Genomic DNA, 25,302 nt, shown 5'->3' on the forward strand with positions numbered 1-25,302 from the left:
CTGAGGCCACTAAAATAAACTTTACTCATCCTGGTGAAAGGCCCCTGTGTTTCCTTTTCTACCCTGACTGTTAGTTTATCCAAATTCTACAGCAGACCAGTTCCTAATTAACAGCAGTTCTGTGAGCAAAGCAGACACAGTGACCACACACACAATCCTGTTGCTTCACATAGATATATGTATGGGTATAGATATACGGTATATACACATGGATTTTTTTTTTTAATATATATATATATAAAATAACACCTTGTTTATAAAGCGACATTTAATTGCCACTGGTTCCCTTCCCGCCCCACAAAAACAATAGTATACAAAATATAAAATATTTTAAATATTTATAAACGTCGCAAGAAAAAAATAGAACTGTACGAAAATATTTTTTTTTCTGAGGTTCCCTCCCTGCCCTGTGGGAAGAGGAAGAGAAGGGGTACACGTCTGGCCAGCCTAGTGTGCCTTGAGTCCATAGTTGTTAAGTGGGTAGGAGTATGCCCTGCCTAATACTATCCGGTCCCGGAGGAGCTTAAATAAGACATAATAATTGCAGAAAAGGATGAGGGCCATGGAGAGGGTGTGGTTCCACTTCTCTGAGCGCAGCAGGGAGTAGAGCTGGTAGCAAACCACACTGCCTTCGATGAGAATCAGCAGGTTGAGCAGCCGTAATGGACGGTGAAAAAGGAACTGCAGGGAAACAGTTAAGAAGGAAAGATTTCTGTCATTTGTTGCAGGGGTAAAGTGTGGAGGAATATGGACATAATGCTGTCAGGCACCACTGCAGGGCAGAAGCAATGCTTGTACTCCAGCCACCCCTAGCTGCTACTTAGGAAAACAGTAAGAAACAAGGCATGTAGAAGTGGCGTTTTGCTTGAGAAGGGGAAGCAGGCAAAATAAACCTATTGGACTGCTGACACACTTTCCCATTTCCCTAAAAGATGTTAATTAGAACCCTCTTAGGAGAATGTCACTGCCTGATGGGAGAGCTGCAGCACCTTGATGAGAAAGCACTGACAAGGCAGCCATGGTTTCCATCTTGCCCAGAGGTCACTGTAATACTGCAATGGGAAAGTCCTTCTGCTGCCAACAGTTTTTTTTTTCAGCAGCACCAGCCTGCACTGAACTCTGTCCTGCACAGTCTGCTCTGCTAGAGCTGTGTTTGAGCCTCTCCTCCCTCCCACAGTCATAAAGTACCCAGTGAGAGAAGAGATACTTGCATAAAAGCGGGCATGGGACACATCTGAAGGCACTGCTACGTTGTAAGGCCCAACTGCTTTATACAGGCACCGGCTCCGTCGCACCAGAACTCCCTGTGGCCATATTGTGTTTTCTGACCAGCTGTGGGAAAACAATGCCAGAGTATTAGCATCTGTGCTCCCAGCCCCCTGAACGAGGGCTCATGGGAGTGGACTGCATCTGGAAAAATACCAAAGCCTCTGTCACAAAGACATGTCCTAGCTCCCACTGGAAAAGCACTGAGGGGTCATCATAAGCCCATCCAACAGACTCTGAGTGATACAGAAAAAACAGCTCCCAGTGCAAGAACCTTGTCCACTGCAGTGGAAGGGCCACCCCCTGCCTCTGCTCGAGATACCTTGCAGTGGCCAAGAATCTCAGCATTTCTTTCTGGGAAGCAACCAGCAGTGACTGGAGGAGCTCAGACAGCTCTTTAGAGCAGCATTCCTGTTTTCAGTGAACAAGGCCAGTAGAGTTGCATGGGGAGTGGAGATACACCCTCAGTAGATAAGCACTGCTGGTATTTGCTCATCTACTAGAACATCTCAGCCCCTTGCTAGGCATGCCAAGCCCTGCCCATCCCCACACTCACATGTGCTGTGGAGCATTGCTGTAGGAGCCATGTTCTAGTTTCTGCCACTTGCCGAGGTGGGCAGCTGACCTGTGGAGCAGGTCACAGTACTTGGGAGGCAGCAGCTGCGTGGTGAGCATGACAAAGGCATTGATCCACACCATGATGAGGTGCTCACAGGACCAGCGCATGTCGTAGTACTGGGTGCTCTGCAAAGAGACCAGACAAGAACTTGGCACCACAGTCACAAGACAGGAGGAGGAATGACAAGGGACATACTGCGTGTGCATCCAGCAGACCCACACCACACGTTACAGGCATGCGCTTTTGGACCGGTGATTTTGGAGGGTTACAGCTTACGAGACACTCAAGGCTCCCTTCTCCTTGAGCTAAGGGAGAAAGGGCAGGGGATGATGCTGCAGCTGGTGCATCCCCTCCAGCAGCATGTAACAAGGCAGTTTGCTTGCCACAGAACTGCCCCAGGAGCACCAATTGCACCAAGACTGCTACATGGCTTGTGGAGCCCTGCCCGTTTCTCTGCACCAACTGGAGCTTGTTCAAGTTAGAAAAATGACAGATGAAAAAATACAATCCCCACATTGACAAAGAGTTTCTTGGATTTGGTTTGCTAAGCATCCTAAATTGGCTCTAACAGGCTGACCAAAGCCTCTGATCCAAGCACTCAAAAGCCACGATGTTGGATCTGAGACAGGTTTTCTTTTCTAGGAAAAACACAGCTATCCATCTGCCTAGGACAGGGGTGGGAGAAGGGGAGTTAGTAAGTGGGGTGATGGGACTAGAGGTGCATCACATTTATGGCAATACCTATCTGCCAACCAGGAGCAGTACTAGTGCACTCCGGATGCAGCCATGCTCCGCTATCCGGGCTGCCAAAGGGGAGACAGAGAAAAGGGGAATTAACCAGGAATCTGGCCTGGCAGCAGTTCACACAACATTCAGAAGGAGACGGCGGGCAGGGGCACAGAGAGAGCCAGACAACAGCTACCTTCACAAAGCACAGTGGCAGGAATGCCACATAGTAGGCACTGAAGAGAGAGTTGAAGAGAACTTCCTTAATCCTGCGGTTGAAGTCTGCTTTTAGGCACTCCACCTCATTGCGGATGAGATCTGGGGAAAGGGGGCAGCTGTGGGTGGGGATAGACGTAGGATTATTGAACTGTTCTCTCAGGGATTCCCACAGAAGCGAGAAGAAGTCTTTGACCAGGCTGCTGACAGCTGAAGCCCCTTCATCCGCCACCTGGTCCTGTACCAAGTAACCACAGTCTGCAGGTAGAGGCTGTGCTCTGCTGTCCTGGTGGAAGCAGCACAGAGGGACGTAGACACCAAACCTGCCATGAAAGAAAGAAAACAATGGCTGAAATAGCAGCCATCCCAACAGGGAGCAGGGAGCACCTCCTCAGCAGGTACTGGCCCTGATGAGAGTGACAGCCCATAGGAACCCTCACTCCAGAAGCTAACAGCCAACTCTTCTCCCCCCTGAAAAGCCAGAGGCTGCAGCTTCAGCATCTGTGCAGAGAAGCTTCTTTAAATCCTATTTGTAGAACTAACAATCCAATGGCTCAGTGCTCAAGTGGCAGTAAAGGCCCCTCACATAAACAGCAACTGAGGCAATTCATCAGCTCAGTGCCGCCTCCTCACCCCATCCCCCAGCCACTCCTGTTTCCCTTTTAATCTGAAATCAAGGAGACATTACAGCCGACAGCTCTGCTTCCCACAGTGGCTCATGGCACCCCCAAGGAGCTGTGCTCCCCCTGCCCAGAGGGTACAAGGTGGTGTCACTCACGGGTAGCCCAGGAAGAGAAGGTTGAGAACAGAATGGCTGCGGAAGAGGTTGACCAGAGTCCAGCAGAGCACCCATCCACAGAGGGTGAGCAGCACCAGGCGCACCATGTAGTGAATCACTGATGTTGCACCCACCTGAGAGGCCTGCAAATGGAGAGGAAACACTCAGCAGTCCTGTAACAACCAGTGCTAGAAGATGAGCACAAGGGATGCCTGGGGAAGAGGAGCAGAGAGAGGGGTGCCAGAGTACCAGGACGTACTAGAGTACCAGGAGGTACTAGAAAAGGGACAGCTGCCCTCTTCCTCTCAGAAGCAGGAAACTGATTCTCTTACAAAGGTAAATGTCTTTGATTTTATTAATGATTGACAGGATCCAAAAGATTAAAATAATCACAAGTTGTGGGGCATGACTAAAATAGGGCCTTTAAAGAAAAAATCAGAGCTGCAAAGTGGAAAAATATTTTTGCTCAAGTGCCTTATTGCTCTGATGATGGTCCAGGACAGCCTGAAACCCATTTCCTCTCTCACTTTCTTTAGAAGGATCAGGTCTCAGCATTCTGAAAGGTCACAGTTCTCAGCTGAGGGAAGAGAAGATGTGCACCTTGACAATCCCAAGCCCAGATTTCCATAACTTATCTCTATTGCATGGGCAGGCTGCAGTCTAGTGAGGAGGCACCACAGCAAGAAAGCCTGATCCAATCTCCAGAGGAGAGAAGGAAACTGAGCTATGAAAAGATTCTTAAGGGTTAGAGCCAATAAATACATGGGATGTGCAAGAACTTGCATGGAAGATTTCAATGCAGAAATTTCAGTCTATGGGAAGTTTTACAGAGGATGTGAACATAAATGAAAATGGCAGGAATCAGATGAAAAGAGAACTTCACAGTTCCCACCTTCTCCATTCATCTATTCAACAGGACGTAACTGTTCCTTTATTTACTTAGTTTTAAACACTGCTTAGTTGCTTAGCTTAGAGTTGTATTAACCATTTCAGTGGACAAAACTTCCATTTTCCTGAAAATGACCTTTAACAGAGATCTATTTGGCCTGGCTCTGCTCCCACAAACACAGAGAAGGTCTCAAAATCCATGGTGACATGACCAGAGTCTGCGTTACTGAATAACCAGGACTGGAAAAGCAGTTCTATCAGTAATCCTATTTCACTTCAGTATTGTCAGACATCCTCCTCCTGACCTTTCCCCCTGTGATCTCCTGTTCATTCTTCCTGGCTTGGCCAACCTCCCTATTTGCCTTTTTGCTACCTGACTAGCAATTCTTTTGGCCACTTCTCTAGCATGAGATAGTGGGGTACAGCATTGTACCTGCAGAGATAAATAAGCAAGTGGGACCATTTAATCTCCTCCTAAATGCAGAGGCACAGAGCTACCCAATACTGCAGGACATGACTGGTCTCAAGGAGAAAACTCCAAGGCAGAAGAGCATCTCCAAAATCTAAGTCCTTCACACCCAGACTCTTCTGAGGGAAGAAACACTCCAACCTGTAGAATTTTCTCAGGCCATGGATGACCATGCTCTGCAGTAAGTTCTACAGGCAGGAGAGGGAACAGTGGGAATGTTACCTCAGAGATAAGGGCCCACACCAGCCTCCGCGCCAGCATCACTGTGATGAACGCCGCCAGGTGGTAGTCAATGAGGTGAAAATTCTGAAGGAGGAAAGAAAAAAGGTCTTCACCAGGAAAAGGGACTCTGAAACCACCCAGGTGGGGTGGGACTAGAAAGCTGGCTGCTGGAGAGTAAGTTCAGACCATTAAGACCTCATGTCAGCATTTTCCAAATCTATTAGGGATGAGGGAAAAGGGATAAACATTAGTTACATAGGAATGTCTCCAGAAGCAAGATCTCCATAGGGAGGTTCCCTCCCATGGAGAGACTTCCACAGGAAACAAAACAAACCCACTCTTCAGTCAAGTATTTTTGGGGTCAAAGGGACATCTAGAACCAGAATCTTACTATGGAGAACAGGTTGCAGTTTCTCCACAGAAAAGATCCTGAGCAACCAGAGGAAGGGCAGCCAAAATGGAGTCCCCAGTAAGCACACCAGCTCACTTTCCTTCTTGGTCTCAAAAATGGTCTGTAGAAACCAGTGCTTCCTGACGAAACCAAGTTGATCTGAGAAACCTCATCTTCGTGGGCCAAGAAGAAGTTCTCTGGCTGCATCAGGCTAGATACAGCTCTCACAATTTTTCAGTGAAGCCATCAAATACATTCTGGCCAGAAGAGTCAACAGACTCTGAATACTGCTGTTTGGGGACTTCAGTGACATTTTGTGTTAAAAGAATGCTTGAGTTGTGATGGGAATAAACAAATAACCGTTAAATCTTGCCGTGTAGGGAGCCCCAAACAGAATGCTTTTACTTTTAAGCCAGCTGTGTCCAGCACGGCAGAGCTGAGCAGGAGGCTGGTGCCTGGAACACCAGCACCACCTGTCGGTACAGGAGACCGGGGGATCACCTCGTGCTTCCAAGCAGCCTTAAGGACAGACACAGTTCCAGCTGCCCAGGCTGGCTTTGCTCACCTGAGGCTCGCTGGCTTACAGGCAGCTTATTGGGACAGCAAGAACACTGAAACCGAGAAGATTGAGAGCTTTACATAAGCTGAGGATCTGACCCCCTCCCCAACTCTGCTGCTGACCTGCTGTGGGATCCTAATGAAAACCTGTACATATTCCTTCTCTCAGGCTCTGTTGTTTCAACTGGGAAGGGGCACTCAAAGTAGGAGACAGCTCCTGGAATCTCAACTCTGTGTCAAACCCTAGAGGCTAGCTAGGCCATGCAAATATCTGCAAGAAATTTCCCCTGAAGGAGTCCTGCAGACTCGTCTCTCTCACCTGCCATATATTTTCTCCCCTGTAAAATGGGGGATGACATGGCCCTGGCTGATGGGGGTGCACATGAATGCTCATTCACTCCCTTAATGTCAAATGCTTGGTGATTCCTGGACTGAAGAAGCATGAAAAGAAGCTGTGTAATGAAAAAGCCCAAGTGATGGCACTTGCTGGGGAACTCACCAGTGAGGTGCAGGAAGCAGGGTGATTGTATGGGTACCACCAGACAGTCTTATAGATGTTGATGTACTGAATGAAGAGGGCTACCAGAAGGTAGATGAAGAACAGGAATTCAAAGAGAAGGCTCCCATCCAATGGCAGTTCAGGGATCCGGCAGTGACGCACAGGCTCTGGAGTAATCAGCGCTGTGATGGGAGGCGCCGAGAGGCTGATGGCACTACCATTCCTGAAGGAGATGGATATCACTCACTTGGTAAACAGTCTACATCATGTCTGACATTTTCCAGGACAGAGTGTGCTTGAGGTTGTAAATTTAAACCTGGGCATTACTAGGGGAGAGGTGACAGCAGTCTTACGTTCATATTTCTGATATGAGGCTGGTGGAGCTCCATCATCTTAGCTCAGACAAAACCCTTATCCAGAATTTTCTCTGGACAAAAGAGATTAATCTGTCAGAAGTGCTGTAACACACCCAGCAATATTTCAGTAAACGTGCAGATTGAGGAGCAGAGGTTCAGAGCAAAAACCATCAAGGACTCTGTGCTACACCAAACAATTAATATTGGCTCTTTCCACCCATCACCAGGACATTACAGCAGCACTCAGCCTCCTCCTCCAGCACGGCAAAGTGGCCATTGTCCTTCTGCTCATAGTTCCTCTTTTTAAAAGAGGAGTAACTAAAAATGGAATGGAGTAGTGCAGCCACTTCCTAGAGGCTGACCTCTCAAGTGTTCTCACACTTCCTTCTTTCCTTGCTTTCAGAGGAGGCTAGGACATCTAAAAGCTCTGGCATACTGAACTGATGGAGTAAGTTCAGACATAACTATGCTGTGTCTGACTGAAACCAGATAAGTAATGCTCTCCCAGGACCCTGACCCCACGGTCTCAACAGTCACTTGCTCCTCAAGAACCTCAAACTGTGCTATCTGTCCCTCTGCCCCAGACAGAGAAATCTCTAAAAGCCAAAGCTAAATGGCTTGGATTGCTCTACTCTGTAAGAATGAAGCTATACTAGGGCCCCAGCATGCAGCAAATAGCTTCCCTAGTCTGCCAACTTTTCTATGGAAGGAAGTAATGCTGGGCCCTTTCGGTTTTCATACCAAATGTGGTGATCTCAATGTCATTGCGTGTTCCTGTTTCAGCCCCCAACTTCCCCACAAAATGGAGGTCATCTTTACAAACTATGACAATTAGTTTCATCTGCAACCAGCAGATCTAAAACAGAATATGGGCACCCTCCTGCCCTGCCTTTCTATTATGTAGGAGGAAGAGTCACAGATGTGCTCTGATGTGTCACACTAATTCCCTGGGGCAGTGAAGGCAAGTGAGCCAAGGACTCATAATTTGCTAGGACTCACTGCTCTGGGAACTGCTGCAGGAAAGACAAATGGAGCACTGTGTGATTTCCACCCCGGCTGTTGTGACCACAGTGAGAGGTGAAGGGGGCTGAGACCACTTCCACAATCTCCTCCATGGGGCTGGTTTTAATGCATGAAGTCAGAAGAGGGGCTGCAGAGGGAAGCATATACCACAGCAGAGCTGAGAAGAGAAGCTGGAAGAGGTTTGTCACTCAGGACTTGTTGATGAGCTACCTCCTAATGCCACAGTGGAGGGCTCAAGGCTCCAGTTTCCCAATCCTTCACTTTCACCACAAAGCCACACTCCCACAGAGTTCAGGGTGCATCAGGGCTCCTTGCTTTCAGCACTGTCCCAGCCAGAGGTGCCCCAATAACCCCACCTTCATCCTTACCTGTTTCTCAAGCCAGTACCGTTTCCACAGCTCCCACCAACCAGAGTCTGGAGCGAAGGCAAAGCTGAACGGCTTAGCTGCTGCCGGCTGGGTCCCCTCCTTCCACCGGGCATGACCAGGAACCAGTCCACTTCCAGTGCCTCCAGCAGGCTGTGCCCCAACACCCAGACAACGATCCAAAAGCCTTCCCAAGTCTGCAAAGGAGGCAGAAACATCACTTAGCCTTTAAACTGTTGGTCACCCAGTTCACACTCCAGCCAAGCAAATTCATGCAGAAGGAAATCACTCTCATACACACAGAGCCCTGTGGGACCACCACCACTCTACAACTCTGTGCCACTTCAATAGCACCAGGTCAGTGTCTGCTTGCACACACAGAATGACTACTGACACTGTGTCTCTAAAAAGGGGCTGCTTCTCCTAGCCATCAATGACTGACAGCATTTCCTGCTAGCTGGAAAACACCATCTCCAGAGCTGGAGACCTTACAACTTGTGTGCTTCATCTCAAAAGCAAGCCTGGGAAGAGCCCTCTCCATGCTCTGGTGGAGCTACTAGAGCTTCACAGGTCCTTTTAGCCACCCAGCACATTACTTGCCAGGCTCTGATGCTGGTAGGTAATCTGGATTCCCCCCTGGCAGAGGTCTGAACAGACAGAGAAGTCTCCATGAAGGAAACTGCATGGTTCAGCTCCCTTCTGTGCTAAGAATGCCCGACTGACACCAAGGTATTACACATCCATTTCAAAGTGGGTGTGGTTAGCAGAGAAGTGCAGCAAAACACACGGGTATGCATGTAGTTCACATGCACATATGGACAACCACATAACCCAGCCCTCAAAAGAAAAATTATTTAGACGTAAGCTTGTACATAATTTATTTGCCTATTTATTTTTAATGACACTTAAATCTATCTATTCCTTAAACTGAACTAGTATGAGAGAGGCTGGGCAACTCAGAATATCACAAACAATGGTGGAGTTTCTGGCACAGACTTTATCTCTACCCATACAATTTTTCTTCTAGTTCATTGGTCTCCCATGTGACACTGCAAAGATTTTGGCAGTCAGGAAAGTTTCCAGTGGAAACACACAGCAGACATAATAGAGTGAAGGATTGAACTGGAATGCATGTGTGCTGTACAGGAACAGGACACTGAGTGAGCATCTCACTACTAGGATTTTGGTGTGTCTGTGTGCCTGGAGTCTAAATCAGTTGCCCTTTTGGAAAAATATCACAGCCAGAACCAACCCAGGGGCCAAAAAAGCACACCCATCTTCTGGGAAACTCTAGATGTAGCTTTGAAATATACAGATGGAACCTATGGTCTATTTATAATTCAGTCATCACCTCCTTTAAAATCCTGAGAAATCACAGCTGGCAGAAATGCCAGAAGTTTTCTCAATGAGTCACAGCATTGTCACCATGAACACAGTGTGCAGGAGTACTTCTCTAAAAAACTCCCTCAAAGAATTGCCCTTTGTATTAAAATTTCCCATCCTTCATCTATTTCAAAAACCAATTGTTGTGGTTGAAACCAGGATACCAATTCTCAAACTTTCAACAAAAATAAAGATGTTTCAAAAGATGAATGCTTTCCAAGCGACCTTCATGTGGGTATGTGGAAAAACCAAATCAAACCCCAACAGAAAAAAAATCACAGATCCTGGAGAGAGGGGAAAAAAAAAAAAAGAGATGTGAAAATGCATGAAAGGTGAGCAAGCATTGGAGAATTTTAGTTTGGAAGTAAATAACATGTTTTGGCAGACTTTAAAACTCTCATCCTTGCGATAACAACACAACAGAGAACTGAAGCCTTCCTTACCTTTCTAGTCAAGATTTTAAAGCTTTCAAACAATTTTCCCTAGGATGTTCTAGAGTTTTATTTGTGAATATTTATATTACAGGAATTAAATATAAACAGAAGAAAATTCTCCTGCATGTGCAAGATGAGCAGGGGCAGCAACAAACAGTGCAGAATTCACTTGGGGAATTCACACGCTTCTGATAAGCAGCTAAAGTGAAGGGAAAAAATGAGAAAAACCTCTAAAAAAGAATGAACTTGAAAGCCATTTAAAGCCAAATTTAACTCCTATAGAGCCTGTGGTAGCTAAAACAATTGGTCTGTTTCAACCTACAGGATATTTATGATAATGGATGCAATATGTTGGTGGTCTAATTAACGCTATTAAGAGTGGAAGGTATTTTATGCCACATTCAATAATTCATGTAAATAATTTAACAGTTCTCATTAGTGCCACCCCATTAGTATGCCTCACACGCTTGCCAATACAGACACTTGGACACAAAGTAAGCACAATTCCAGCCTCTGGCTTTGCAAACCACTAAAATGCAGGTTTCTACCAGTAAAAACAACTGCCCATGGAAAGAAGCCATCCTTAACGTCAGTGCACATATTTTAAATGCACTTGAATAAGCCCTTTCACAGTGATCCATGAACATATAGACTGGGCTGTTCCTCAAGCCAAGATTTAAATAACTTTACTTTACTGGAGTTAGCTCAAATTAGGTAGGCATTTGTTGGAGCAAAATCTGCCTAAGAACCATTCCTTTTTTGTTTGCTTTTATTTTGTAAAACTAGCCACACAAAACTGAAGCTCCACAGATAAAGCTAAACAAAGCAGTGAGATTACAGATCAGATTGACTCTAAGTCTGCTTTTTTTGGCCTTGAACCAATCAACAGCCCTCCTTTTTGAGGAGAAAGACATGGAGAAAAGCCTTTTTACAGCTTTCAATTAATAAACAAAGGCATGATTCTACTTTAAAAAATACATGAACAAGAAAAAAAGGTGTCCAAAACCCCTTACTCAAACAGATAATATTCCAAGTCATTAAGTATTAATGAAGTCTGCCCTGCTCCCTTCTGTTTGCATTCCCCACCCCATCAGTGATCTTATTTTATAGTCATGCAGAAAAAGTGAGTAATGAAAGATAAAAGCTTTTCCTGACAAGACTCTTTAGTCCATTAATGTGATTCCACACTGTTCTTTCCAGTTCACCTACAATTTCCCTCAAAAGATAAGTCACATACTTGCAGTCCCTTCATCCTCAAATCCTCAGAGCTGATAGTACCTAGCTTTCAAGATCTCCTGTCTGAGGCAGATGTGGGCATCATAAAAACACACAGGCAGGATCTGGGGACCAGCTACAGAACAGCAGACAGCAGTCCTGCCCATGCACAGGGAGTGGATGTGGGTATGGACAGCTCTTGGGTCCTAGGACAGATCATGCTTTTTCTTCAGGACAGAGAAAAAACCTTCATCTGTGACACCATTGTAAGAAGATCCAGAAACAGAAGGCATCAGACCCTCTGATTGCCAGTTCCTCCTTTTAGGACCACAGAAAGCACTTGGCCAATTTTTTTTCTGTGCAACGATACCCCTCCTTCCCATCAGCTTCCCAGCTATCCTGATGAGGGAGGATCAAGGCAGGCAAGAACCACAGCTGTGTGCAAGACTTTACTGATAACGAGCTAGGCAGACGAATTATTCACCAGTTCAGAGGTGAAGCAGTGTGCAGCCCTGTTCTGCTCCCCAAGGACTGTCACTCAGAATCATGTTCCTGCATCAGCAGCTGCCCAAACAACTCTTGCAAGAGGCAAATCAGGAGAGAGTCAGTGACTCATCAGAATGGAAAGTGTGCCTGGTTCCCCATCTCTTCGCTGGAAACGCTACAATGCTCAGTCAGTCATTTTGATGGTGTTAACGCTTTTTAATTGGAGAAATTTCCAATCCTCTCCAGTCCTCTCGGGAAGCTCACTGCACTGAGGCATGAGAATTCTCAGAGGCTGGAAAACATTCAGGTGGCTCTCCTTGGCTCCACAAGTCCTACAACCACTTACTCGCAAGAGCAGAAAGGGAAACGTGACCATCCTCACTTGCACCAATGTGGCTTCAGAAGACCACAGGTCTCTCATTGCAACTCTCCATCTCGATTAGAGCAGCCTTCTTCCTGCTGAGGAAGCATGTGACAGCTGGGGGTGAAGCAACACATGGCCTCTGTGGTGAGGGACTCTGCCTGCCTCCTCCTCAGCAACAGGACACTCCCAGCAAGACTTTCCGTGCTTTATGGAAACACATCTGCCACCTGTGTAGTGCTGCCTCGCAGGAAAGCACAGCCAGCCATCCCCATGACATGGCTGCAGAGCACTGACACAAAGCACCATTCGTCTCTGAAACTGAAAAAGCTCTCTCGGTTGTTAATGTGCTCAATTCAAATCGCTGCAGCTGGTCAGCCTAATCCTAAACTTGCAGTTGTCCAGCAATCCCAACTGTTTTGCGAATTAACAGCGAATCCACCTTACAGACAAGTTTTCTTTTGAACTTTGAGAGTCTTAGTTACTATAGGTTATTTTTACTTCCTTTTAGTGTGAACCTTTTTACTTCTTTATTTCCACTTAAATTCAAATAAAAAACAACCAAAACCCCATTTTGACAGCTGGAAAAACTGAGACACAAAGCTAATAATTGATTCACCCAATATAGCAACAACAACAAAAAAAATACAGGAGAGCTGAGAAACAGCAATGGCTGCACCCAAGCCTTGGTCATGAGGTCACCTTGTCAGCACCCTCACACCTGCCACACCAAAAGCCAAAAAGATGCAAAACTTCTGTGGAAGCCCTGACTTTGGGCATAAAATAAGCATTTGGTTGTTGCAAGGGAGGAAACAACCGACAGGTTATCAGATGGAAAGCTAAATATTTGGCTTGCACAGAGCTGCCCCAGTGCTAAGTCAACACAACCTTTCAACTCCGGCTGGATCCAAAGGCACACACCCGCCACCTGGCCCGGAGATGGGAGGCAAAACCGGTTAGGAGGGAGGTCTCCAAGTCAGCACATTTTCCCGGTCCTCATGCCATACAGAGCAATGGATTAAGAGGGGAATTTTGCAGAGAGAGAGACAGAAACCCCCTGAAGTGCAGCCCAGACTCCATCAAACAGGAGAGCTAGGTGGTGAATCACCACTGTCAGGTGGTGCACCAGAAAGGCTAATTTTTGCTCAGTGACTAAGAATCAAGAACCTCCTCTGTAAAAACAAAACCAACCCATCAAGACCAAGTCAGTGTAGGCTTTTCCAACTCAGCACAACTCTGGCTGAGGAGGCTCCATCTATCAGTCCTCTACACAAATGCTAAAACCAAAGGGTCAAAGTAGCAAGAATAAAGCAAGAATTAACAAACGGCATATATACTGTATTACTTATTTCAGGTGTTTCCAGCAAAGAAGACCAGAGCGAAGCAGAAAGGTAAGTGGGAAAAATAAGAGTTTTAGCTAAAGACAAGAAGAAGGCACTGCCTGCCATCTGTAGCTGCCACAGTACTTCAAATACCCACATACAAAAATGGGAACAGGAAAGAAAAGTTTTTCAGGAAAAGCTTCTCCAGGTTAAAGAGCAGAAAACTCAGTCAGCTCATTTTGCAGATATGCTTACGGGTAGGACATAGACTGAAGTTCTTAATACTCTAGACAAACAAAATTATCCAAGATGTATTAAAAAGCCATTTTTAAAAACAGAGAAATCTTATACATTACCTAAAAATCCCCTCAAAAACCTTACTTTAGGGGGTGCAAGGAAGAAATTTCCAGAGGTGGGCAGGCAATAGCGTCTTCTTCAGAACACAGGTGAGTTCAAGTTTTTGTGAATAGGAGGAAAGTTGAGACACACACTAAGCACTCTAAGCAAGCCTCTGGTGAATATAAGAACAAAGCCACAATTCCTGGTGTAATAAAATAATATTACCATATAATTACCTTGTGCAACTAACTGCTGCAGCAGGTCAAAGCAAACAGCTTAGGACGAGTTTCATGAATGACTGTAATAATTTTATGAATGAAGACAAGCAAATTTATATTCCAAAAGAAAGTGAAAAAAATCCACAACACAAGACCCTCAGGGCTCAGCAGCTACAAGTGGCCAATAACACTCCTCACCAAGCCAACAAGTATTACACAGTTAGCAAGACATTAACATTTTCTTTGGCTTCTTCTGATGTATGCAGCAACACTCACAGTCAAATACAGGATCTGGGAATAAAGAAAGCATTGGCTTGTTCTTTTGAGAACAAGACAGAATTGCAAAGTTGAGCTTTTCCAGCAGCAGAGGGAAATGCAGGCCTGACCAGCTGGGTCACAGGCTATTTTGGTCCTGCAGTTCCCATGCTTCTGAATTGTGTGGGGAAAGGGACAGCAAGCTCAGCCCAAACTAAAGAGCTGGAGGGAATTACTGAGCCAAACATACAGTTCCCTGAGTATGTAACAACACAGAAGTTTTAAACTCCAGCTCCACGTTACTGATAGAAACTGAAGTGCTGTTTAGAAGGGGACTTTGGTTGGGAAGTAATGCTAAATCACAAGGGCAGTGTTTCAGCAGACACAACACAGGCAAAGCTATCAAAGCTGGCCGTTAATACAATTTATCAACACGCACTCACTCCTAAGTACATCTTGCACCCAAGCTCTTCAGTAAACATTACGCACAACTCTGCTAAAACACAGCCACAGATCACCCTCCATGACACCATGCCATGTGCACTAAGTGGGAAAGAAGGGGAATTTTAGGTATGGCCACTGAAAGATTTTTTTCCAAGATATCAAGGCAAATGCACAACAAAACAGACCACTACGGAGGGGGAAGAAGAAGAAAAAAATAGAAGATGCTCATGCTTTAAGAGCCCATCTTAAAATTTTCCATCAAGCAAGCCACCAAAAGAGGCATTCTCCTCCCAACCTTGAACACATACCCGCAGTCTAACAGCCCGAGCATAGGCCAGGATGTCTTTGGCTTTTTAATTTTTCCTCTTCAACTGACTTCCAGGGAACTTGTTCTACCAATATAGATCTCAGTTTCCTTATCCAAAACAGGATAAGCTGTTCAGCAAGTATTTCTCCTCCCAAGGGTCTCTGTATGTAGTAGTGAATATTTTTTACAGTATTATTTTAGCACTTTAGACAAGCTTTTTTAAAAACAAACAGAAGCAGCTTTCCTGCTGGTTTTGTTCCTCTGCCAATCCCTATGTTTAATTTAATGGAGGTCAGCCACGATGACAAATCATGGGGAGTCACTAGGATTTTTCTATTTTGTCCTCAAATAGCTAAAAATAAGGCAGGCATCTGCCATCTGGAGCAATGAGCTTGAAGGCATGAAGTAGAACACAAGTTACAAACCACTTCCTTGAGCCTTACACCAAGTCATCACATTGGGATTCACAGCGGAAAGTATCAGCGAGACAATGCTTTGCACAGCCCGGACACTGCGGAAAAGCAGCAACATTGCAGGGAATTTGAAACAAATTTTAAGTTGTATAAATCATAAACTTGCCTTAAAATATAAACCATGTATGAGAGTACATCATCTCTCCTCTATTTGCCTCTTAAACAACAGGTTCAGGTGATATAAAAATTTCCCACAAAACAGTAAGTCTTCAATTCAACCTCCATGACTTTGGTAGGCAGCATTCAGAACTTTGTATGACTGTTTACAGAGCAACTAATCCAGCAGATTGGGAAAATGCAATAGGATACATTAATCCCTTGTATAATTAATTATACTGAGACTAATCCAGCTGTCTGAATCTGCATCCTCACTCTCTTACATGTATTTCTGGGCCGCAGATGTCTACTGATAATTTTGCTTTAAACCAACAATTCCAAACCCCCCAGGACAAATGGATGCCAGTGCATCCTGTCTCCCAGTACAGCTCTCCTGACGAGGTTGCACTTCTCACCAGAAGTCTCATTTTTTGCTTCCAATACCCTAAAAAAAGTCAAGAAAAGGTTGGAAATAACTCACCAATGACAACAGCCCCCAAAGAATGGCACGAATCTTCCAGGAAAGTTTGTGAAAGCTAATGTGCTGTTTTCCCAAGTCACACAGTTACTAGAGATTTACCTCTGATTTTAAAAATCCACCTGCTAACAGCTATGCCACTTACCTAACTATGATAGGGTTAGAAATCAATGAACTAAAGTTCCCATTTTAACTGCCAGAAGAAAACTTCTTCCAGGATTTCATGATTCTCAGGCAGAGGGAAAGCACTGAGACTGAGGAGCAGGATGGTCTCAGAATCACTATCTTGTTGCTTTCCACCACATCCATCTTTAGGAGCTGTAACTCTACTGAGGAGTACTGAGTGGCCCAACTGGTTTCTGAACTGAATGCTCATGGAAACTGGAAGTCACCTTAACAAAAATTTCGAGCTCATATGCTCTTGGCTGTATTCTCAAACATCCAGATTTGAGGCCTACAGAAGGAAAGAAAGTGTTAAGTTTTATGACAACCAGGCTTGAGTCAATCTGCATTACAGACTCTTTCAGAGAAAGCTTTGTGTTCAGTGCCACTCAGTTTCAAAACCAGCAAAAAGGTGTGGGGCTTCCCCTCCAAATACTACATACATAATTTAATTTTTTCTCTAAAATTTCAGAACAAAATGTGGTGTCTGAAAAATGCATAGGCAAAAAGAAGTGATAAGGTCTGCCTGTTTTTGAGTACTACATAACAGTACATCTATATTGGCAATGTTACATCAGCACAAATATTGCTAATACAGGCAGGCTGGTAAGATGAGAATAGCTTTATTTCCTCAGCTACCACAGAATTTACTGTGGTGAATGCCATTAGTGTCTCTGGAAGACAAATAATTCAGCAAGGTGCTAATCTGTATACTGCAAAAAGTTTTTAAAAGCATTTATCATCTGACATGCAAAACAGAAACATGATCTAAAAAAGCAGGAAGCAAAATGTTTTATCCCCATTTTACAATCAGAAAGACTAAATACAAAAGTATGAAATAAAAGGCTTGCTTTTTCTAAATCATTAATGTTTTTGAATGCTCAGGTTGAGGCAGTATAGACACCTCTATCAGTAGGAATGTGGACACCCAGAGCTTCTGAAAGTCAGGTCTCAAATGCCTGCAAGCCACAACATCTGCCAAGAGACAGCCAGGAATGAGCTGTACAGGAGGCATGCTGGTGTTCTACAGTCTTGAGATCAGGAGTACACGCTGAGCACAGGTCACTGTGTCAGTGATGTTGCCTGAGCTTCTCTGTTGTTCCAAATAAATCAGACCTGGAAAACATTTCCACTCAATGTGCTGGTTTGTGCAGCGAAACCTGAGTCAGAGATGCTCACGGACAGAAATAAGGAGTAGCTGCATCTACAGCTGAAGAACTTCCAGTCACATAAGGGACAAGAAGGAGCAGGTGAAGTTTTAGCCCAACCCCCAGAGAGGTCAGCATTGCCTGGCCACCATTTAAGCACCAGCAGGCCCAGATTTTACCAGCAGAGTATCATCCAAGCACTTTGGCTGAAGGTGCCTGCACTCCAAGAGGTGCAGCTGGAAGGAGAAATGAGTGTCAGAAACACTCCAACAAACAGGAGTGCCAGGAAGTGAGCAAAGGAACAGTCTGTGGGTTAAAGGGCTGACGTCCTCTGCCTTCAGCATCCTGTGAAACTGGAGCTGAGCCATTCCAGTCCCACCCCTGTACGACTGTATCCCTCTCCCAGAAAATCTCTTCTGGTCACAGTGAGTTAAGAGACAGAAAGGACAGCTACAGAAGGGATGCCTTGTCTCCAAAAATTTTGTAACTCACTCCTTTGTAACACAGACATCTCATTTCTTCACTTACAGTCGTAACAGACGACAAGGACATGAGGGGCCCCTTACTCACAATGGAAAGCATGCATGAGAGCAATCAGAGATTGCAAACAAAGCTGCCTCTGTTTCTGCTGTATGTTCACATGTTAAAATGATGCTGGAGTAGCAAAGGAGCTGCCTCATATAAGAAGGAAAATCATGTGCCCAACTGCTGCCCTATATAAGGCAGGATGATTGATACGGTTTTCTCTGTGGTACAAAAAGAACAGCGACAGAAACGTGCACCCACATCCATTCTGGAAACGGTACCTTATGGCGAGTTGGATTTGCCTGGATTTACAGAGGATTGCCCCAGCTCTTCATCTTCCACAAGACAGTGCCCTTGCAGGACTGGTTAAGTAGGGACAGCGCTTTAAAAGCCCACAGCACACCTTCCCGCGACCCCAGCCCAACTTCCTCGCGTTTAATCCTCAACCCCGCTCCGAACAGAGCACCCGGCTCCCAGCAGCGTGCACGGACCTCCTGCTTTCACCCAGACACCCAGTAAGAAATATCTGAAAGGAGAAGCCCGGGACCAAGTGCCGTAACTTACCAGCAGGACGGAACAGACCCGGCAGAAGCCTCCCCGCCACTCCCTCCCGCACAGACACACACCAAGTTTCGGAGGGGGCTCCGGCGCTCCCAGCCTGCCGCCCTCCCGGCTGGCCGCGGCTGTCCCGGCGCAGCGCTGCCTAAGGAGCGGCGGCCCGATACTCACACATGCAAGCGCGGGCGGCGGCGCGGCTCGGACATCAGCCGGCAGCGGGGTCTCCTCCGGCGGCAGCGGCCCGGCGGCGAGCCCCGGCCCCCGAGACCCCCGGACCGCCCGGGGGAAACGAGGCTGCGGCGGTGGGAGCCCCGCGGAGCGCCCCTCCTGCCGCCGGGCAGACCCACCTCGCCGCTGCCCCGCGGCGGGGCAGGAGCAGGGCAAGGGAAAGGAGGGGAACAGGAGGCAGGCGGGCGGGTCCGGCCTCGGCGCCCCGGCGCGGCCCTGCACAGCGCCGGCTGCCCGGGAGACGTGGCAGTGAGGGCTGATGCTCTCATCACACGGCGACAGCGGCGGCGGCCCCCGGCGGCAGCGGCCGGCCCAGGGAGGGCAGGAGCCGCGGGGCGGGGCGGCGGCCTGGCCGCGCCGCCATCTTAGTAGTGGCAGCCCGAGCCCCGGCGCTCCGCCGGCCCGTCCGCGCTGCTGCGGCTTCTCCGTCTGCGTGTTTGCGCCGCAGTCACAGGTTAAAATGGATCCAGAAAGCTCCACACAGAATCACACAATCAATGAGGTTGGAAAAGACACCTGAGTCCAACCTGTCAACCAGACCATGGCACTGAGTGCCACGTCCAGTCGTTTCCTTAAACACCTCCAGGGACCGTGACTCCACCACCTCGCTGGGCAGTCCATATTCTAATGTCTAACCATCCTTTTAGTCGAAGAAATTCCTCCTAGTGTCCAATCTAAACCTCCTTTGGCACAGTTTAAGACTATGTCCACTTGTCCTGTCGCTTGTTGCCTTGGAAAGAGACTAACCCCATCTTGCTACAGCCTCCTTTCAGATGGTTGACAGTGATAAGGTCCCCCCGAGCTTTCTCTTCTCCAGGCTATACAACCCCAGCCCCCTCAGCTGCTCCTCACAGGACCTGTGCTCCAGACCTTCACCAGCTCTACTGCCATTCTCTGGACTCGCTCCAGCACCTCCAAGTCTTTCTTGTCGTGAGGGGCCTAGAATTGAACACTGTACTTGAGGTGTGGCCATGTTTTGCATCATGAGATGCCATTTTAAAAAATCATCATAATTAACTGCTTCATTACAGCCAGCACATCTGTTTATCCCTTGGCTGAACATCATGGGCTGAAAAGCCTTGCTGCCATTGCCACTCTCAGCCAAGGTGGAGAAGGCCCTTGTTCCCATCTGAAACCAGCACAGAATCCACCCCTTATTCTATGCTGTTTACACCATGCCCAGCTCCCTTCCTGTCTTTTGATGTATACACACAGATATCATTCCCTAAGTCTATCATCCATCTCTGTAAAATGTCAGTTGAGTTCATTTTGTTTATGACCTTGAGCTCCACTTGTCATGATAGTCTTTCAGGGCAAGAAGGATGGTGTGTGTTGTTGGACTTCTGCAAGTGAAGCCATGATTACAACACCATTGCACTTGTCCAGATTCATCAAAGTTCATTCTTTATCAATGTGATGATCAAAAGGGAGTTGGGTTCAGATCCCTAAATCCAGGGCTGGTGGAGATGGGTGCTGCAAAGTGCCCAGTGTGATGATGGGCATATATCACCACATAAGTGATAACACAGAGTCTTATATGGCAATTACATCAAAAAGTTCAATTATTTGTTATTCTCACCCAAAATCAAATCCTCTTGAGGCACACACCAGGCTCCCCCATCCTTCCACATTACCCATCAAGTGCACCCAAGTAATTGAGCAAAAGCAATCCCATGGATTGGTTTTGCCTTTGCCTGAGGCAGGAATAACCCAGACCTTTTCCCCCAGAATATTTCTTATGTGCACTACTAGAAATTCACCCCATTCTCCAGTATGTAAAAGTTTTGATTCAGCAGTGCCAGCCTGACTGACAGATTCCCTGATGCTGACTAACCAGATGGCTTTTACTAAATGTTTGAAGGTTCCATCACCCATTGCTGTCAGTGCAGTCTTTCATAGTTCATTGCATTGCTGAGTTTTTCCTGGAGGCTGGCATGCAACAGGGTGTGTTATATCCACTCAATACCAAGTTTTTTGGCCCAGTTGTTTACAAGGTTACTTTGGAAATGAGTCCCATTATGTGACTAAGTTGTTTCTGGCATACCAGGTCCCCACAAGCCTTGCTTTTCAAGGCCCAGCATAGTTTTCCAGGTGGTGGTATGGGGCCCAGAATATGTTTCCAGTCCTCCAGTAAGCATGTGGGGGATTTGTGGGAATGTGATATAGTCAACCTGCCTGGCCTCCTTATATTTATATTTCAGCCACTGTCCTTCATTCTATAGAGTCTCTAACCGCTTGACTTGCTTAATTGGAGCACACTTCCCATTCATGGATAACCTCTGTGACAGTGTCCATGGCCAAATCTATGAGCTTGTCTACATGTTGTATCTCTGCCTCCATGGCCTGAGGTGCCATGCACCACCAAGCTATAAATAATGCATCTGATGTTGCCAATCCAGATCCACCTGAGCCACCTATTGGTTGTTTTGATGTTCTGCAGCGGCCTGACTCAGGGACAAGAGCATTTATGTGATGCACCTTCACAACCAGGTTCCCCACCCAGGCAGCAATATCTTGCCACGATGCAGCAGCCCAGGTGGATTTACCTCTGCGCTGCCAGTTACTCTGTTCCATCACCACAACCACCTCCACAGGGCATTTGCCATCACCCCTGAGTCAGTAGAGAGGTAAAATTTGGCCTTTTGTCACATTCAACAATGTCTAAAGCCAGTTGGATGGCTTTCACCTCTGCAAACTTACTGGATTCACCTTCTTCTTCACCAATTTCTGTGACTTGTTGTAGGGGACTCCATACAGCTGCCTTCCACCTTCAATGCTTTCCTACAACATGTCAGGGGCCATCAATAAACAGGGCATATTGTTTTTCACTTTCTGATCATTAATTATGTACTGGGGCCTCTTCAGCACATCACCTCCTTCTCTAGCCCTATTCTGAAATTTTTACCTTCTGGGCAGTTCATTATCACTTTCAAGATTCCTGCATGCCTGGGGTTTCCTATTCAAACTCATTGCGTGATCAGTGGTATCCTACTTACTCCATGTAGCATCAGTTGTCTGAAGTGCAGAGGAGGCCCTCCCTTTGAACATCCAGTCCAGCAGAGCTAACTGGGGTGCCAAGAGGAGCTATGTTTCAGCACCAATCACTTCCAAAGCAGCTCAAAACCCTTCATAAACTGCAATTATCTCTTTTTCAGCTAGAATGTAGCAGGCCTCAGATCCTCTGTATCCGTGGCTCCAAAAGCCAAGAGCTCAGCCCCAAGTCTTCCATGATGCCTTCTGCCAGCTGTTCCATGTAGGGTCAATCTCCCTGGCTGCAGATTTCTAACATCTTGCCCTGCCAGACTGGCCCAGGGGGCAGGCATGAACTATCTCCCGTTTAATTTGTTCAAAGGCTTGTTGCTGCTCTGGGTCCCATTTGGTGCCACTTTTCTGCTGGGTCACTTGATTGAGAGGGCTGTAATTCAGAATTTGCATTCTCCAAAAGCCCACAACACCTAAGAAAGCTCGTGTTTCTTTCTTGCTAGATGGTGGAGGTGTAGCTGTTGTTTTGTTGATCACACCCATTGGGATCTAATGTTGTCCATCCTACCTGGGTGACATCTTCCTTGAAGGGATACATTTCCTTCATGCTTGAGAGGAGTCAGGTCCAGAGACTGAGGACTTTTCCAATAAGCTTGTCCATGCCTCTTTCTCTAAAGAGTGACCCCAGATGCTTGGCTTCCCTACCCTCTAATTCCAGACCACTAGTCCCATTATCCCAGCATTGTAGCAGCCAGGTGATAATGTGCTCACCTGGACAACAGATGACATCTTTTCCCATAATCCATAACTTACTCGGGGATATGGGTCAACTGGTGGTTACCTTTTATTCTGCTTTTTCCTCCTTTTCTTGTGGTGGCCCCCCTTTACTAAATGAGCTGACTTTTGTGTCATTTCTTCATGTCTATAGGGGTGACTGACACTGGCATGGGTTGCATCTCTGGTTCAGCTGCACTGCCTGTCACTGGGGTTGGAGTAGCTGTAGTGCCTAACACTTTGCCATCTGATCCAGAGACCATCTCAACCCCTTGAGAGTACTGAATAATGTTGAACAGAGATCAGTAGGCATGGAGCAGGCCCCAGCACATCTCAGTGATTTGTCTGGAATTGACAGGGCAACAACATACTTACCCAAAATATTTTTTTTGCACTTGTTCAGGGAGGAAGTTCCAAAACAGAGTGGGAGATGCCCAGTGTCCTAGATACTTGCCACATGCTATCCCACACACCCTACTGCTTGTAACTATCCAAACTCAGGGAATTCTCTTAGTAGTATTCTTAAATAGTTGTTTAACCATAAAGAAAAGCTGGAACATATTCAGCATTCCTGGAAGTAGGACCATGCCGGTTTCAACATCCCAAGGACATTCAAAATTTTCAGAATCCTCAAACACTACTGTAATTAGCCTGGCAGGAAAGGGGAAGGTGTGGAAGGATGTCTCTGCCTCAGGTTGTCTCTCCAAGGAGGAAAGACAAAAGGTGTGATTATTGGTAGCTCCCAACAGGTGGCTCTCGAAGAACAGAGGTGAGCAATGCTGAGTACACACACCAGATCAGTCTTACAACCAGTAGTTCTATCATATCACAAACCACTATTGCAGAGTACAATAAAATGATAACCTCAACCCACATATCAAATGCGATAAACCCAAGAGAGGGAACACGTGCTGCAAGTAAAGTGCTGCATAATGCAGCCCTGAGAACAAGTGCAACAACTCTGAGAGCAAATAAATCAATGTTGTGACTAGTGACTGTTAAACCAAGGCAGTGAATTTTTGAAACAATTTTGTTTTAACATGCTCCGGTCAGATCCGTTGTTATCTCAACCCTCAGTGCTTCATGTTGGATGCCAAAAAGGATGTTGACACAGTGTAACACCAGCTGGCAACTAAGTACCACCCAGACTCCCTGCCCCACCCACCTCACAGTGGGATGGGGAGCAGAACCGGAAAAAGATAAAATCCGTGGGTTGAGATAAAAACAATTTAATAATTGAAACACAGTAAAATATAATACTTAGGCAACTATTAGTAATTGTAATGAAAACAGAGATAACAGAAAAAGAGAGAGAAATAAAATTCAAGGTAAGAAAAATCAACAAGCCAACAGTCACGCACAGTACAGCTGCTCAGCACCCACTGACTGATGCCTAGCCTATCCCCTGGAAGCCACCTGTGACTCCTGGCCAGCTTCTTCCCGTTTCTATACTGAGCATGACATTGTATGGTATGGAATACCCCTTTGGCCAGCCTGGGTCAGCTGTTCTGGCCATGCTCCCTCCCAGTTTCTTGTGCACCTGCTCCCTTTGCAGAGCATGAGAAGCTGAAAAATTCTTCACTTAGGGTAAACAGTACATAGCAACAACCAAAACATCGTTGTATAATCAACAATATTCTCATACTAAATTCAAAACATGGCACTGTACCAGCTACTAGGAAGAAAATTAACTCTATCCCAGCCAAAACCAGGACAGCTGTTCAGCTTTACTTTTAAAACAAATGTCTGGAAGGGCCTCTGGTAAAGTTTTATTGGCTTACCAGTGTGACTGGGCTTGTTTCTGATAGAGAATTCTCCCTCTTCATTCCCTGCCAGCAGATCAGGGTCTGTGCCTCATGCATTTACTTTTCTTCCTTCTGCCTCAGCAGCATCCTCACATAATTTTCACGTCTACAAACTGGACCACAGCTGCTGCTCAATGAACAGACCGATTGTGTCCGCCTCACTGCCCTCACACCTTAGCTTTGCTCATCCTTCTCTCTGTAGCCACAGAAATGACCACTGACAGCCCAGCTGTACCAGCAGACTGTGGCTGTAGTTCTGTGAAACTCTGTAATGCATACCTTGCAGTAGGAAATCTGCCAAAGCATTCTATTGCTCCAGATCAGCTCAAAAAAACCAAAAAACCCCAAAAAAACCCCAAAAAAACCCAAAACAAAACCAAAACCAAACAAACAACCCCCCCCCAAACCCCTCAAATAAAAGAGTGAAAAAAAAATTAAAAAATTTAAAAATTAATTGTTCTTACCCTCAGTCCTGGTGTCCCTAAGGCCTGAGATGCCTGATCAAAGAGAAAGCTGCTCTTGTGTGGCCTAGGAGACCTTTGCTGATGGAACTGTACAACAAACCACAGTAAGGTAGAAGACAGAGATCTTTGCAAATTCAAGAGATGGAAACTCCTTCTCAGTCACAAATCTGAACACCAGTTCAAGTCTGGATATATGCAGATGAACCTCATACATGCATTTTGACTCAAAGAAATAACTTTGTGTTATTTATAAAAGTCAGGCTAATGACTTGAGCACAACTTTGGCTGGATGTGTTAAAGGTTTACACACCCTCCTCCCTAGCATATTATGTACTAATTGTTATGCCTACAGAATTCAATAAAATATTATGGAGACTTAGGTGTCTCATCTTTTCCATTCTCATTCCTACGCGGAAATGTTAATGTGGCCAGGGCAAGCATGGAGTGACAATTTACACCTATCTACCCT

The 25,302-nt window shown here is 46.1% G+C and overlaps 1 protein-coding gene and 1 pseudogene across 4 annotated transcripts; both read right to left on the reverse strand.

Moving 5' to 3' along the window:
* Window positions 1-155: 155 nt before the first annotated feature.
* Window positions 156-19,087, reverse strand: TMEM39A (transmembrane protein 39A). Of its 4 annotated transcripts, none has more exons than XM_085070753.1 (9): window positions 18,752-19,087; window positions 8,380-8,573; window positions 6,633-6,855; window positions 5,185-5,268; window positions 3,606-3,748; window positions 2,808-3,150; window positions 1,823-2,010; window positions 1,212-1,332; window positions 156-681 (listed from the first exon to the last, which is right to left on the reverse strand). In XM_085070753.1, the coding sequence occupies exons 2-9, from the start codon at window positions 8,490-8,492 to the stop codon at window positions 448-450; spliced, it is 1,449 nt and encodes a 482-aa protein (XP_084926879.1). In that variant the 5' UTR covers window positions 8,493-8,573; window positions 18,752-19,087; the 3' UTR covers window positions 156-447. The 4 variants fall into 4 exon arrangements, with proteins under 4 accessions (XP_084926879.1, XP_084926896.1, XP_084926887.1 ...); XM_085070770.1 differs by lacking the exon at window positions 18,752-19,087 and adding an exon at window positions 18,304-18,459; XM_085070761.1 differs by lacking the exon at window positions 18,752-19,087 and adding an exon at window positions 13,959-14,044.
* Window positions 19,088-21,178: 2,091 nt separating this feature from the next.
* LOC146445264 (uncharacterized) lies at window positions 21,179-24,695 on the reverse strand (annotated as a pseudogene).
* Between the last annotated feature and the right edge of the window lie 607 nt (window positions 24,696-25,302).

This window comes from Lichenostomus cassidix, chromosome 1 (assembly GCF_008360975.1).
Source record: "Lichenostomus cassidix isolate B80296 chromosome 1, HeHo_3.0, whole genome shotgun sequence".
NCBI lineage: Eukaryota > Metazoa > Chordata > Aves > Passeriformes > Meliphagidae > Lichenostomus > Lichenostomus cassidix.